Below are 15,582 nucleotides of genomic sequence, written 5' to 3'. Positions count from 1 at the left end.
GGTGGGGGGGGGGGGGGGAGAGGAAGGGGGAGTGGCACAGGCCGGCCCCGCCGGTTGGGCTTTCCCGCCGCCGGGGCAACCGGCACTAACACAGGGCGGCCCCGCCCGGCGGTGGCGGCGCGCGGCTGAGGTGCCGGCTCCGGCAAGTAGGTGCCGCGGTGCCTCTCGGTTCCCGCTCGGTTCCCGCTCGGTTCCCGCTCGGTTCCCGCTCGGTTCAGCGGCCTTCCGCAGCCAGCCCTCGCGGCGCGCTGCGGGGGAGCGCCGAGAGCTGAGCTTTATTTTCAGTTTGGGCAGGCACAGCGGTACTTAATCCGGTTTAGGCGGTGTAATTCGGATTAAGTACGCGATTGCTCTGTGTTAAAAAAATGGGTGTTTCCTCACCTTTCATACAAATTCCGTGGGAGACGCTCCAGAATCGTGCTTGCTGAGCTGCTGAGGTCCAAAAATCCTTCCCATTAATCCCTCGATCAACGATCTTTTCTTTATACTGTGGAATTTAATTGCAAGTCTATTTATTTTCGATAAATTATTCCTATCCTCATTTGTCAGGCTCCAGTGAAGGTGGTGATGAGGAAAAACTAATGCATGCTATAAATAATTTGCACTAAAACCAAAATGAAATTGGAGATACTTACCATGCTGAGGTCTTGGATTAGTTAGAGGGCTTCCAAAATTCCACTTTTATGTTTCACCCCAGATTTGTCCATACTCTGACTTCCTATGCCATTATTAGACACTGATAACCATTGCTAGAGATAACTCACAAGATGAAAGAAGTGGCTGCTCAGCGTGTTCTATTACAAACTCTTACTGCCAACTAGCTCCATACCAGTGAAAAGTTTGTTTCCAAGGGTCAGTTTTCTGTCATCTCTTCTTTCAGTGCTATGTGTTGTCGCCTGCCCTTTGGCTCCTTACCCAGCATCTAGATCTACCAATAATCAAAGAACAGTACGGAGTTTACCTGCTGAAGTGATGGTGCATTTTACACTGTGTGAACCTCCACATGTTCAAAAAACCCCCGAAACCTGCTTCAAACTTTTTAAAACTTCTACATGCTGTCCATCCTGTGTGCTGAGCATAACCAAAATGTGACTAGCCCTTCCAGCACACACAGTGTCCCAGCATACTCTTTTTTGTAATAAAATATATACAATTATTATATGTATTTCCACGGCTGTGCTGTTGCTGCTTTTCTACTCTGCACCTACACACTGGATACAGCTAATGTGTGATATTAGTCTCTCAGAGTTTTCTGCTGCCCAACTTATTTTCATTCCTGTCTTACATCTTGCCTTTGCTTCTAGTTAATACCAACATGGGACTTGATCTATGTTGTCTTTAACCTGTATTCCACCCTAATATCTTAATTTTCTTGATGTCTTTCGAGCTGTATGGACATGGGTGCTTCAGCTATTTGATTGTATATCCTTGGGAGCTTTTTTTGTTGTTTTTTTTTTTTAAATCTTATATCTCATGAATTTCAAGAAATAGCTTTCCTCACATATTAACCAATTTCTTCTACCTTAATTTCCATTCCTGGTGAACCTACTATATGTTGTTACCTTCCTCCTCAAGGCAGTTCTTCCTCTAGCTGATTCTGATTTCTGTATCTCTACTAGTCTTCACTCTGGGAATCAGATCCCTGGTAATCCTGTTGCTAAGCCTGCTCTCTCTTCAAGCCCTTGGGCTCCTTATAAGTGCGGACTAGGCATTTTCCTTAGTTGTGTCAGGATCCAATGAGGGTGATGATGGAAAAACTGTCATCTACTGTAAATCATTTACACTAAAACCAAGAAGAAACTGAAACCATGCTCAGGTCTTGGATTAGTTAGAGGGATTCCAAAATTCCACTTTTACGTTTAACCCCAGATTGTCCATACTCTGACCTTCTATACCATTACTAGAAAGTGACTGAAAACCATTGCTAGAGATAACCCACAAGATGAAGAAGGAGGCTGCTCAGCATGTTCCATTACTAGGTCTTAATGCTACCAAAACCTCTCATCTTAGTACTCTGAAGATGCCTGTTATAAGTTTTGTCTCTCATTAAGAGAAACACCAGTTGTATTAGAAATGCATTTGATTTTATCTCTCTGCTCATGTTTTGAATTTGTTAACAGAGGAGATATAATGGTGTCTCAATCCCATATAGTCCATTTGACCTGTAAGTACCAAAGCTGTCAATCATATTGTAGATTATTTTCTTCAAATTACATTTATTGCTAATATTTTTAACCAAAACTTCTTGCATTTTACTTAAATAAACTTTTCGTTACAGGCGTGGACTGCTTATAAACTTTTGATGTAGAAGAGATAAACAAGGCTACTTCAAGCTTTTTAGTGTAGTGCATTGTCGCACAGATCCAGCCATGCCTGTGGAAGGGAAAAGTGACCTGGAGAGGATTGGCCTCTTCAGTGAAATGAGTTATATTACCATTGGAGATAAATACGTATCACATTACATGCGTAAGTACATTTAGTTTTAATCCCTATTTAGTGATAGGGACCATCTCTAGTACCCACCTACTTTCAGAATCACTATTTTCTAATGTTTTGTTGTGGGTTTTTTTGTTAGAGGGAACTGCTTTTTCATGCATATTCTTTGCTCAGGTCTGTATTATTAAGGGAAAGGCTTGACATCTTCAAATGAATTTATCATAGAAAGGAAAAATACAGTAAAACTGAAAACTCTGTATGCATAATAGACTGGTGAAATATTTTAGTGTGTACATTTCTTTTTAATATTAATTACCTGCAAGTTACCAGTGTTTTCCTGCTTTTGTGAAAAACAATAGTGGTTTTCTGTCTGCTTTTTCAGCAGGTTTTCTGTTATGACAAAAATAATGACAATTATGTTGTCATTATTTTTAAATTAGTGCTGCAGTTCTGTTATGTTCTGATCTGACTCGTGTGTGAGATTCCCCATCCTGTCTTTTTTTAATTAATAGTCTCCTCTTTTTGCTGTTTAATGGGAATACTCATTGAGAAAGGTAATTTTTGTAATTAGTAAGGTTACAGAGGTTAACCCTCAGTAGCTGCTTGGGAGTGATAATGCAAGATAATGCTGGCTTCTCAATACAGACATTTCTGCTGTGGTGGTGTGTCAGTAATGAACACGTCCACCAGAACGCTGGCTGATACGCTTCTACCACACTGAGCTGCTGGCTATCCAAAACCCAGCTAGAGGCACTTAAGCTGTTCTACCTGGCTGTAACCCATGGGAGAGACAGATGCTCCTCTTAAGTATTACTAGTAGTACATAAATAGGCATCAGCTCTAGCTCTGAACTGTAGTCTGCAGTAACCAATCTTTCTCCGTTGCCTGTAAAGCAAGTGCAGGGGTTAGAAAACTAGAATCGGGTGCTGTGAACACCTTCTCATAGCATTGTGTTTCAGACACAACCATTTACGTGCATGGTTTACAAGCTAAATGCGCTGTAGTACATTCTTGGAGCCACCCGGATGCAGACCTTAGTTTTTTAAAGTAGGCTAAGAGAAGCACTAACATCAAACAGTTATTTACAGTGCTTGCTTTTTTAAAGGCCCTTTTAATGAAGCTGCAAGCAAGAACAAACAGATGTTACCTGGGGGGTCCAAAACAATGTCAGCTCTGCAGGCAGGTTATTTTGATCCTGAGTTTGTGAGAGTTTTCAATGGTGAAGCCTACGCAGACCCTGTCCAGCTAAGAAGACGCTATAGATTGGCAGAATCAAAGAAAAATTTGGGCAAAGCTTTTCTTCCCAGTAATGGAGACAAATGGCCGTAAGTGTGAAAATGTTTTAAATCAACTATTTTTCTTTTCTGTACACTAAAGATGGTTTTCACAGATTTCTTATAAAACCTGTAACGGGAGTACAATAGTGTTGTTTTTTTACAATGTAGTGTTAGTAGTGAGGAAATAATTTTGAGCAGCACCATAGGGAAGGCTGAACACCAGTAGAAATCAGGTCCTGATGCTTGCTCTTAACTACTGGTTTTTGCTGTAAACAGTTTTTTTACCCTTTAGCATTTCAATGAAACTGAAGGTTGGAAAAGGGTGGGATAACTAACAAATAAATATGTCATTTTAATTTAGGAGGAAGTCTGTTGGAACTTGCCAGATACAATATCTTCTTCCTCCCATTTCTGAGCCTCCCAAAATATTATAATATATATTATTACATTATCATTATATATATAAAAATTATGTATATAAAAATTGTATATTATTTTATAATATTACATAAACAGTAGGAAAAGGAGCCATTATCCAGGTGCAACATTTTCCTCTCAGCAAACCCACATCCATTATCTTTTTGCTGGAAAAAATAATCCTACAGGATGATCAGAAGATGTTACAGAGCTAAGGAATATAGGCAGAATATTAAAATAAATGCATCTTTGCTATTTCCACAACAACACAATTGGTGTCATATAACTATTATTATTCACATGTAAAAACTGGATAGAGCCTGGTTACTCATCTATAACTGTACAATCTTGTTCTTGTTGCTGCAAGAAGGGACAGGAGGATTCAGTCTGCATACAGGGCCTTGTTCTTACAGTCACAGAATCACAGAATCACAGAATCATTAGGGTTGGAAAGGACCTTCAGATCATCTAGTTCCAACCCCCTGCCACAGTGAGGGACACCTCGCACTGAACCATGTCGCCCAAGGCTCTGTCCAACCTGGTCTTGAACACTGCCAGGGATGGAGCATTCACAACTTCCTTGGGCAACCCATTCCAGTGCTTTGCCACCCTCACTGTAAGAACTTCTTCCTTATATCTAATCTAAACTTCCCCTGTTTAAGTTTGAAGCTGTTACCCCTTGTCCTACCACTACAATCGCTAAGGAAGAGTCCCTCCTCAGCATCCTTATAGGCCTCCTTCAGATACTGGAAGGCAGCTATGAGGTCTCCATGCAGCCTTCTCTTCTCTAGGCTGAACAGCCCCAACTTTCTCAGCCTGTCCTATGGTTATATTTAGCCATATGTTTCTGCAGCTTTGCTTTTTGAAAGTTTTGAGGGTAATGTCTTGTTTATTTTGTATATATATATATTAGGATGCAAGGGTTAGGTATGTTCCATTTTATATTACAGGAACATCTTAGCTTTTAATAGGAATGTAAGACATGGTGTGTAGGCTTTCTATTGGATATTCATGTGCTATTTCTGATGGGACAGACAATGCGTGAGCCCCATGTTCAAAACTTTCTTTTGACTACAACTTGATTTTATAGCAACCAAATTATTTATAAGGATTTAACTGTTAGAAACACCTAGGCACCGATTTCAAAACTATGTCAGTCAATGAGAGTCCTCCTGTTCACTTAGTTCCTGGGTTCTGAGTCCACCAGTGGGAGTCTAGCTTACAAAGATGACCTGCTTAATGTGCTCTCTTCTATGTACTGCCTCCACAAATGCATTTGTTAGCTGCGGGTGTAGCAGCTCATGCTCTTATTCTTGTAAGACGTTTGACGACTTCTAAACATGAACTTTAGCACAGGTTCTTTATCGTCTTTATCCGCTCCTAAATCTGTACTGGCAGAGTAGTTCAAAGCAGGGAAAGTGGTTAGATTGCCTTTTAATTTAATCCTGAAGCAGTTATGGAGGGTGATTATGTGTTTCTTGCATCCAAAACTGACTCCCATCTTAAGTAAGGAACTAGTGCAGAGCTCTGTTGCTGTTCATGGAGTTGTAATTCTTGGCTGCCTGAATGATAAGCAGCTCCTAGGGATCTTTCTTTTAGCTTGGAGCCACATTTATTGGCGCTAAAAAGGGAAAGGTTGCAAAGATGTCATATTCTGAAGATGTGACTGAAACCTGGGCCTTTCTTTTTTTGTATGTCTGTTCTGTCTTATTTTGTTACTGGCATATAAAAAGCCTACACACAGAAGTGACATTTAAAGAATATCAAATAAAGCACTTAAGAGCTAGGAAACACCAAGATGAAGGTTGTCTGTGCATTGTCAGTTTGCCCTTCTTTTTCTATATATGGGTTTATGAAGTCTCTCAAGAAAGGAGGGTGATGAACAGGCAGGTTTGTGTTTTGTGCAGAGATGACAAATGTCATCTTGGCATCCTAATCGTGTCAGTATTCATTAATGGCGCTTTTAAGAAGGAACTCATTGAGACACTCTCTTCCCACAATAATTACAGACAAAGCAGATTTCCTTGGCTGCCTGGAGTAGTTGACAGATCTCACACAGTAGCCTCTGTTTATTTTTTTACTGTTTTGGATTTTGGGGGCTTGGGAACAGAGGGTTGGTTGGGGTTTTTAGCTTAGTGGACCAAATTGCCATTCAGCTATCTCATTACTTTGTCTCTGTCCTTTTCTCCTTTAGCATCTGTATGATCATGTAATTTGAGAGCATTTTATACACTTACCAGCAAATACAGATTTTCAAGTTGGTCTTTAAAAGTCTTTGTGAATTCCTGTGACTTCATAGGCAGAGGTAGTTCTCCTAAATGAGCTGTGCCTCCTTTTACTTTCCTTCTGTGACAAGACGGAAAGTTAACTAGTCCTAAGACTTCCCAGAAGAAAAACTTTTTGGACAGGTACCCCATGTTACCTGCCACTCCATTATCATACCAACACTAACTTACTGCTCTCTGTAAACTCGTGGTGAAGGCAGTTCTCTTATCATCAAGCATCACGTCTGTTTAAACTATTCCTCTGGGTCTCAGTGAATCTGTCCCTACCAATGTTACTTGACCTTGTTGGTGCAAAATTAACTATGCTTCTATTAAGCATATTTATATTATTAAGATACCTTAACACTTCATCTCTGCTGCCATCTTGTTTCTTTTTTTGTCCATAACATTGTGCATGGAATTGCTGTAGTAGTAGATCAACAGACAGTGGCTCTGATCTGGTTTTATATTTAACTGTTGACATGCATATACTGTTTGGGTTTTCTACCTACCGTTGTTTTAGCACACTAGATATACAAAGCCTGAATTATTTGCAAACCAGTAATTAATGTGTTCATTTGCTATTTTTAGATGTGGGCTTGGCAGCTTTTATGGAACCATAGGAGGTTCATATCCGTACTTCAGTCCACAAGTAAGAGACAAAGCAAGATACGTTCCTCCTGGAAAGAATTTTTATACTAATCCAGGAAAGAAAGGAACTGGATACGGGTAACTTCACAATATTGCTTCCTGCGGACTACTTTATTAAATATTTCTTGAGTTTTGAACACCTAAGTAATTAATTTTGTTTTTACAGTTATGCAAACCTGACCATAGGTGAACAATATGAGCATTTACCTGATGAGTATGATTTAGCAAGAATCATCGCAAAGGTAAAAATGTTTCTCTTTACTATGTATTAGTGTTATGATTATTTCTTACAATTTACATGAACTTTTTGTTCCTTGTGGTGTTTCCTTTAGCTTGAAATTACTGATGTTTATTTACAAAGTGCAGGAAGGAAAACAAATTAATGGCTATCCTGTACGAAAAAGGTTTAGGTATTGTTCATTTATGATGTTTTCTTTGAGACATCTGGCAGTATCCCACACAAGTTCTGCCATTCAGGATTTGACCTCAAGTTTTTATATGGAGACCTTAAACTACAGTGCGATAATGACCAGATCATGCCAATAGTAGGAACAATAAATGTCTGCGTTGTTGTCAGAAGAATGGGATCTCATTACGCTAGATGCTACAGCAAAAATAACTGTTGCTTTTTCCTTGTAAGTTCATAAATCTAAGAAAACTCATAAATTTGCTTGCACTGATTTTATTTATCCTGTACATTTTAGTTATGCATATGTAGTGAAAAATGGTAGCAAGAGGATATTTTTTGGTCTAGGGTAAGAACAAGGTTAGAAGAAACAATTCAGCTACCTGAATTTGAGACAAATTCAGAGTCAAAACTAAGTATCCAGTGCAGAAAATGAGAAGAAAAAATATAAGAGGGAGGTGGGATTGTTTCCGCTGGACAGGAAAAGCGGAATTTGCTCTGAGACATTAGTATGCATTACCACGATACTCTCTCACTGATGGTATGCTTTATTCATGTCCTTTAATTGTTCTTAATGTTTTAACTTATTTTATTTTAAAATGAAATCTGAGAAGAATAGTCAACGTCTCCTTTGGTACGAAGAACCAATTCCTAGAGAAGCTGAGCTCAGTAAGATGCTCAGAATCTGGGAAACGTAGTGGCCAGGGTTCACAGGTGTGAGCAGCTGGGATGCGAGCAGGCGGAATTTTCAGGCATGTATACAGTTCTGTTAGACACATCTTAAATGCACAGTGCTTTTCCTGACATTTTTCTACCATACTTTCATACTGACTGTTATGCTTCCTGGTTAGTGAATCTGTGTTCCATTATACATGGTGGGTATATAAAATATGTTGAGCATCGAACAAGAGCAAAGAAAGTTAAAGTGAACATTCTCCAAGACTAAGTTTAAATACTTTCCCTTTTTTCTCTTAGAATAGCATACAGTAAAAATCATGAGGCTTGTTTCTTTCAAAGTATTTGTTTTTCAGAAAGCGCAAGAGCAACATAAACGGTTGTTTAAAGGAGGGCCTTTCAGGTTAAATCTATATCCCCAGGAGTATTTTGACATGAATCCCTATTTTACTGACAAACCTTTGCCACCTGAGAAGAAACCACCTTCAGAGAAGCGAGTTGCACTACCTTTCATACCAAGTTCTCCTGCTAAAAAGGTTAGTTTGTCTTACAGCTACTGGAGACAAAGGATAAATATTCAGATATTTCCTATTAAAAGTTTTTCTTACAGTATGTAAGGTAGAAATAAATGTTTGGTTTTGCTATTCATTTCTTATTTTTTCTTACAAAATGTATTATTCCATTTACATTGTTTTCAATTTACAAACCCATGAAATCCTGTTTGACCCAGCAACTGCTAACCAGTTTTAAGTAACCTAAAAAGTGTTTCTCTCCAAGATCTGCATAGTGCTGTTAACACACAGTTAATTGACTGTGTACACCACAGAAAGATACAAGCAGCAGGTTATGCAGTAAATGACAGTAAGATCAGGTAACTATAGCAAAATTAAATGTTCTCCTATTTTGGACCTTGTCAGGTCCAGTCACATACCATTTTTGAACCTGCTAATTGGTCTCAGCCTGTACAGACAAACATCTAATAGATAATTCCTAGTCATTGGAATGCATAGCTGGAAGGAGCAGAAAAACTCACAATAATGCCTTTGCTCAGGGAAAGGCTGCAGAATAAACTCAGGAGTTATCTGTTAGCTTGTCCATCAGCAGACAAAACTGGAATCTGCTTGAGAATTTGCCAACTCTTCAGTAGCTAGGAGAAAAGGAGGAAAAGGGTGAGAATAAATATACATGGAAGGGCTTAGAGAGCATAAGAGATAAAGCCTGGAGTTAGTATGAAGGATATACAGGAATATAGTTCATTAGTTCCAGTTGCTTAGTGTCATTATTTCTTAAAATCTAAATCGATATTTTTCCATTCCATAAAGCATTCCATCTTGATACATTTTTTTGAGATGAGATACTAAATTTGTGCCATTCATCTTAGGCTAAACCTTAATTTCACTTTGAAATGGGTTTAAGATGCATAAATCTATCTCTCTCTTAAGTGACTCCAAATACCTGCTACAGTAACACCCCTTAATCTGTCACTTTTCAGCTCTTCATTTTGGAGTTCCACTGTCAGTCATTTAATGCTGTGCTCTGCTAAGCACCCATTTCCTATTATGTCCTTCACCCCTGACTTATTTGACTGACATCAGTTCATCTGAGGAAGACAATGATAGCAAGGAAAATACAATTATTCAGAAAAAGCAAAAATGCTTACACACAAGTAATTGTGTTGCATGACTGGCATATAGATAAGGCGGCTGAGATCTTTCAGAATGGAAATCTGTTCAGAAAAGTTAGCTGCTAGAAAGGCAGCCTCTCATCTAGCTGACAGTGCTGGTCATCCTGCTCCAGGCTCCCCATCCTTCATACCATATATGCTTTCCCCATATATTTAAATTATGTGTACTTTCCAAGCTACTACATACCTTCCCTCTCTGCTATATAAATTCTTACAGGAAAAATAGCTTTATTGTTGATTGAATTGCTTACTGCTGCACTTGTCAGGAGTGCAGCCTCAGCAGACTGGGGGGTTTAGCTGCACTAGGAGACTAGGGGATTGCAAAGAATTAATCAGGTCTCTGCACATATTTTTTAACTAGAAATTGCCACTCTTGCAGTACTAGTGGACTGCCAATGCTGTATTCAATCCTTTATGTCAGAAAGCATGTTGATAATAATATCCAAGCCCTGCTATATGTAACAATCCCTACATTAGTACTGGATGGGGAGGTGTACTAGTAAACTGATAGTGACATAGGAATTGCCTTTATTTTGCCACAACATAGCTCATTTTAGTGAGTTATGTTTTTACTTTTTCTGTGACATAGTTACGATCCTGTCCTCAAAATCCAGGCTTAAGAAAGAACATTTAAAACTAAGAATTCATTAAAATAATGACTTAAGTTTTCCTTAAAGTTTCCATTGAAAATTAAAGGACTATTTGGTTTTGTTTTAGATATAATATGATGCAGTCTGCTATTCAGTATTCTTACCTGCTTTTGCATGAAAAATATTTTCATTAACTCAATTATATTGTAGATTGGCACTTCAAAAAGTTGACAGTTTGGTTGGTTGGGGTTTTTTTTCAGGCAGGGGGCATGAAAGGAGGCACATTTGACCCTTACCCAAGCCATTCTGCTGAACCTTATGTAGTTAAAGACGCTAAGGGTGTCACATCTAGTAAAGAACGACAGATTTTTCATCCTCCTCCTGGACCAAAAAGCAGACCCGTTACAAGCGTAATGACTTTAAATGTGAAAAGGTAAGCACCTTTAATTTGAGTTCATGTTTCATGTGTGCTGCCTACCGTAAGTCATTAGCACAGCTGTTTATTACTGTCTAAAATAACTGAATAAATGAACAAATTATTAACAGAAGGATAAGAAATGCATAAGGAGCTTGACTTTCCAAATTTATTCCTACTCTCTTCTAGAAATTCAGGTTACTTTATAAGGCTATACCTATCATAGAGACCTTCAGAATCATGCTACATAGATGTCACTGAATTGTTTTATTCTTTTCTGACTGGATAAATGTAAAAAGACCGGGAATGTTCCTCTCAAAAACAAAACCTGGTTTTGTTTTCCCTTTGAGCAACCTGGTCTAGTGGAAGGTGTCCCTGCCCATGGCAGGGGGGTTGGAACTAGATGATCTTAAGGTCTTTTCCAACCTAAACCATTTTGTGATTCTGTGTTTCTGTTTCTGGAGCAAAATTAGCTCCCTCTGCTAGCAAATACAATATTAGGTAATCTAAGCCCGTGAAGCTTTTGAAACGGTGGCACTCAAATTGGATTCCTAACTACAAACATGTCACTGCGCAATGTTAGAAGAGATTTACAGAACACAGTGTATGTATATAGGTAGAGAGGCACATAATTCTTTATTTTTTATATTACTAAGCTATAAGCCGTATATTAAATAGATTTTTTTCTAGTTTTGGCTCTGTTGTAATTCAAGCAGAAAATGGAGACTCTTCTCTAGTTAGAGAAATCACTTTCAAATGAAGACTTCTAAGGTTGCACATAGACCAGTTAAGCATATTATTTTGCATACTCCATGAGTAACATGAAATAATTTAGAAACTATTAAAATTTGAAAAACTATCTTAGAGGAATCTGCTTCACATTTGTGATTTCTCTTTTACATATATGTGAAGTCTAAGAAATACACCTCCTTTTTTCACCTATTGCTGTTCCATTTACTTTATTTCACCACATCTTGGCATTTGTATAATCACTTTTTAAGCTGTAGAGATAGTTTTGAAGCTTTTATTTACACTGACAAACAGAACCAGAACTACGTATTACTCCATGATGCTTTTCATTACTAATGGAAAGTAAAAAAGAACTGAAAGTAAATTCTTAGTACACCAAAAAGTGTAGTAACTGCCAACACTGATGTAAGAAAGTATAACCTTCCAGGTAGGCACTGGTGTTTTTAAACTAGTACAAAGGAAAAAGAATGGTATATTGCTCTGAGTAGCCCTCTTATCAGTGTAATTGTGTTACTGTTTTATGAACAGAATAAAAATTCATGTTGCCAAATTAAACGTTTTTATTTGGAAAAAGACCCTAACTGTATGTGAAGTAGGTTTCAGAATGGAAAGAGGGGAACTGATTGTGAAGTGTCATTATGTGCTCACAGATACAGTTATGACGGACTTGTTAAGAATACTTGTAAAGAGAAAAATGTCACAAATCCATCAGCAATTCCACAGAGAGAAATTAAAAGTAGTATTTCAAATTTTCCACTGTTATTTCCCTCCTAAAAAATGTTAAGAATGTATTTGTTTGGTTCATTATTCCTATGTTGAATAGAATGAGAATTATGAACTGAATTTAGTATAAGTGTGAAGCTCATAGATTTTAAGAAATGTGGTAAGCCATCTTTGAAATCATCTGCTTCCCCAAATTACAGTTCTCTATGTACTTCCCAATGGAAAGCTTATCTGCTGATATTTGGATCATAATCCTATAATTGGATTTGCTAGTGTAGATTCCTGCTGTCACGCAGTGCTCTATTGAAATAAATTTGACTTCACAAGGATTCAAGTCATTAAATCTAATCACAGGACTGGCTGTACCACAGGTTTTAATTTTTACAAAAACTCCTGTAATTTGTACAGTGATATTCTACTAAAATCTAATAATTCTCTTCATTTATGTTTCAGATCATTAAATGCAAAGAACTACAAGACTGCACAGCTGACATTTTTTTAGGTAGGAGAGGTGAAATGCAGGGTCCACGTTTTAGACTCTGAACTGTTATCAAAGCTATAATAAAAATGTGGAAAGCAGGATTCAGGTATACTGGGCAATCCAGTCTGTTTAATTATTGGCAATGTGATCTTTTGTTTCTAAATATAAAGCTATAATTATTTAAGATAATTTATTAAGTTCAAGGCTGTATTTTTATATACATTTTCATCTTATTGCTTAACTGTACTTTTGAAAGGTACTTTCAGAAAACATACTTTCTGGTTAGTAATTTGGGTTGCAAATTGACTACATATTGTAGTAGGAGAAGGTGCGTACATTTTAAAGTGAGTATCAGTGTATGTCTTAACCAAGTTAGTCACATGTGGCCCACAGTGAAACTAAGGTTATTAATTCTCTTTGATAGAGTTGCAACTTGTACTTTATTTACACTATAATTTTGAGTAAGAACTGTCTTAAAAATGTGTAATTTTTATTTTTGATGACCTTCTCAAAATGACCAGTATTGAGAATGTTCAGAACCAGGCCACAAGCAGGCTGTTTATGAAGGGAGGGATCATCTCTATTTACCAGCATCTATTTCCTGACAACCATAAGTGCTGCCACATTTTCCAAGAGCAGCTTAATTTCACTTTGCATACATGGAAGGTTCCTAACAAACCTCATCTGTCTTTCAAAGTAGCTTCTTCTTAGATGGCATTGTCATTCTAAATGTACACCTTACCTCCATCTTAATTTTAATTGGGTTTTTATATGTGGTCCAAGAAATTTATTCATGTAAATCAAAGCTAATTTATTACAAAATTAAAAAAACCGCTCAGCATTTATTTATCCCAATTATTACATGAAGACAAAATTTCTTTATTCATTTTTATAAGAGATTTATCATACCACTGTAGAATATTCATGAAATGGTATCCTGACTGCTGTTCACAGGGTAATAGTTTTTTAGAGAAATTCCAGACTGGATCTCACATTTCCTGGCATCAATGAAAATAAAAACAAGGCCAAGAACTGTTGGTCATGTCTTCAAGCATGTGTTGAAGCATAAAACCCCTCACCTTGAAATCAACAGGATCCAACAATATTTAAAAATATCAGTTACTCAAGAATTTTGATGTTTTCTCTATCCATCCAAAGACCTATAACAGAATTTCTTCTTTCCTTGTTTATACCTTGTATTAGACAACAGTACTGGTGCTGACCTTGGGTACCTTAGTGTCCTCTTTCAGGAGCATTTGCCATGTTGTTCACTTGTGAAGTCTGCAGACACAGCATTCCTAGGCAGACTGAACCATACTGTACTTCCTAACTGCTCTTCTGATGTAGTATGGCTGATGAAGACCATTCTGAAGTTCTTTCTGTCTCTTCTCTTTTTGCAATTGTTCCTCTTCTGTTTTCTTCTGTATTTCAATAATCTTTTAATTCACTTACAAGACTGAAATACTGAAAGCTGATTAAAATGTGTGACACTTAATTAATAAAATCAGTCCAGCTTGTTTGAGAAGGCGATAGCGTATGTGGACTGGCCTCGTGCGCTCATCATGGGAGCCAGTAACTTCACCTGATACGTCCCCACCAGAAAATGGGTGATCCCAGGGAGCTGTCCCCCGATCCTAGCTAGGACCTCAGTATGTTGTTTTAACACAAGTAATAATTGTGTCCTTTGGCTTCTTGGCAGTACCTTTGAGCGTGATGATGAAATTTAGAACTTTCTTAAATTTCATTACCCAGTTGTCTGAAGTAAGGAGGACATTAGACATTAGTTACATGGTTTTCATAATAACAGCTTCCCTACATCCTTACAGTATAGATATAGCCAGTCACCTTTATAACTGATTCTGACTATCTCAGGAGAGGGTACTTCAAAGACCCAAAAGGGTACCGACAGGCTTTTGGTATTGCTGCCTTGGAGATGGAGGAAATTAAGCAGCTGTCCACCTTGCCTGGTCTCTCAGAGGATCCTTCTGTTGTGGGGTTGCTGAAGGTTGAACAAGTGCCAGTTGTGACCACAACAGTGCACCGGCGGCAATATTGCACCACCCGAGACTGCCTGATTCCCATCCATAAGGTGATCCATAGGCTGGAGAGCCAAGGAGTGATCAGCAGGACCCGCTCATCCATTAATTAGCCCCATATCGCCAGTGCGAAAGTCTGATGGAGAGTGGAGGCTAACAGTAGGCTATCGTGGCCTCAATAAAGTTACACTGCCATTGAGCGCTGCTGTACCGGACATGCTAAAACTTCAATATGAACTGGAGTCAAAGGCAGCCAAGTGGTATGCCACAATTGACATTGCCAGTGCATTTTTCTCAATCCCTTTGGCAGCAGAGTGCAGACCACAGTTCACTTTTACTTGAAGGGGCATCCAGTACACTTGGAATCGACTCCAGTTTTGGGGAATAAAATGGCAAGATGGATGTTGTCAGATCCCCACAGGTGTGATCAGCAAGATAACAGCAACATCTCCACCAGCTAATAAGAAAGAAACACAACCTCACAAGCTTTATTAGGTGTTGTGAGGTTTTGGAGAATGCACATCCCAAGTTACAGTCTGATTGTAAGCCCTCTCTATCAAGTGGCCCAGAAAAAGAGTGATTTCAAATGGGGCCCTGAGCAAAACAAGCCTTTGAACATAACAAAAATACGGAAATGACTGGAGGTCAGAATTGCAAATGTTTTACAAAAGAAAATGGTTTATTACCATTTATTTGAGGCAAGAGACTCTTGTAGATTATCAGGAATTGCCTGGAAAAAAAAAATAGCTGAGAAGGCATCGCAAAGTAAAGCTCTTA

The 15,582-nt window shown here is 38.2% G+C and overlaps 1 protein-coding gene across 1 annotated transcript; it reads left to right on the top strand.

The window, feature by feature from the left end:
* The first annotated feature begins 60 nt into the window (after positions 1-60).
* Positions 61-14,957, top strand: C7H4orf47 (chromosome 7 C4orf47 homolog). Its single transcript, XM_030493039.1, has 8 exons — positions 61-146; positions 2,279-2,466; positions 3,542-3,761; positions 6,986-7,123; positions 7,212-7,287; positions 8,483-8,662; positions 10,661-10,833; positions 12,742-14,957. The coding sequence occupies exons 2-8, from the start codon at positions 2,370-2,372 to the stop codon at positions 12,788-12,790; spliced, it is 933 nt and encodes a 310-aa protein (XP_030348899.1). The 5' UTR covers positions 61-146; positions 2,279-2,369; the 3' UTR covers positions 12,791-14,957.
* The last annotated feature ends 625 nt before the right edge of the window (positions 14,958-15,582 follow it).

This window comes from Strigops habroptila, chromosome 7 (genome assembly GCF_004027225.2).
Source record: "Strigops habroptila isolate Jane chromosome 7, bStrHab1.2.pri, whole genome shotgun sequence".
NCBI classification, from domain to species: domain Eukaryota; kingdom Metazoa; phylum Chordata; class Aves; order Psittaciformes; family Psittacidae; genus Strigops; species Strigops habroptila.
Note: the sequence above shows the minus strand (reverse complement) of the source record. Positions and strands in the feature narration are given on the sequence as shown.

Coding starts and splice junctions, on each gene's coding strand:
- C7H4orf47 (XM_030493039.1), top strand. CDS start 2,370: ATGCCTGTGGAAGGGAAAAGTGACCTGGAGAGGATTGGCCTCTTCAGT. Junction 8,663..10,660: donor CAAGTTCTCCTGCTAAAAAG/GTTAGTTTGTCT, acceptor GTTTTTTTTCAG/GCAGGGGGCATGAAAGGAGG. Junction 10,834..12,741: donor ATGACTTTAAATGTGAAAAG/GTAAGCACCTTT, acceptor TTTATGTTTCAG/ATCATTAAATGCAAAGAACT.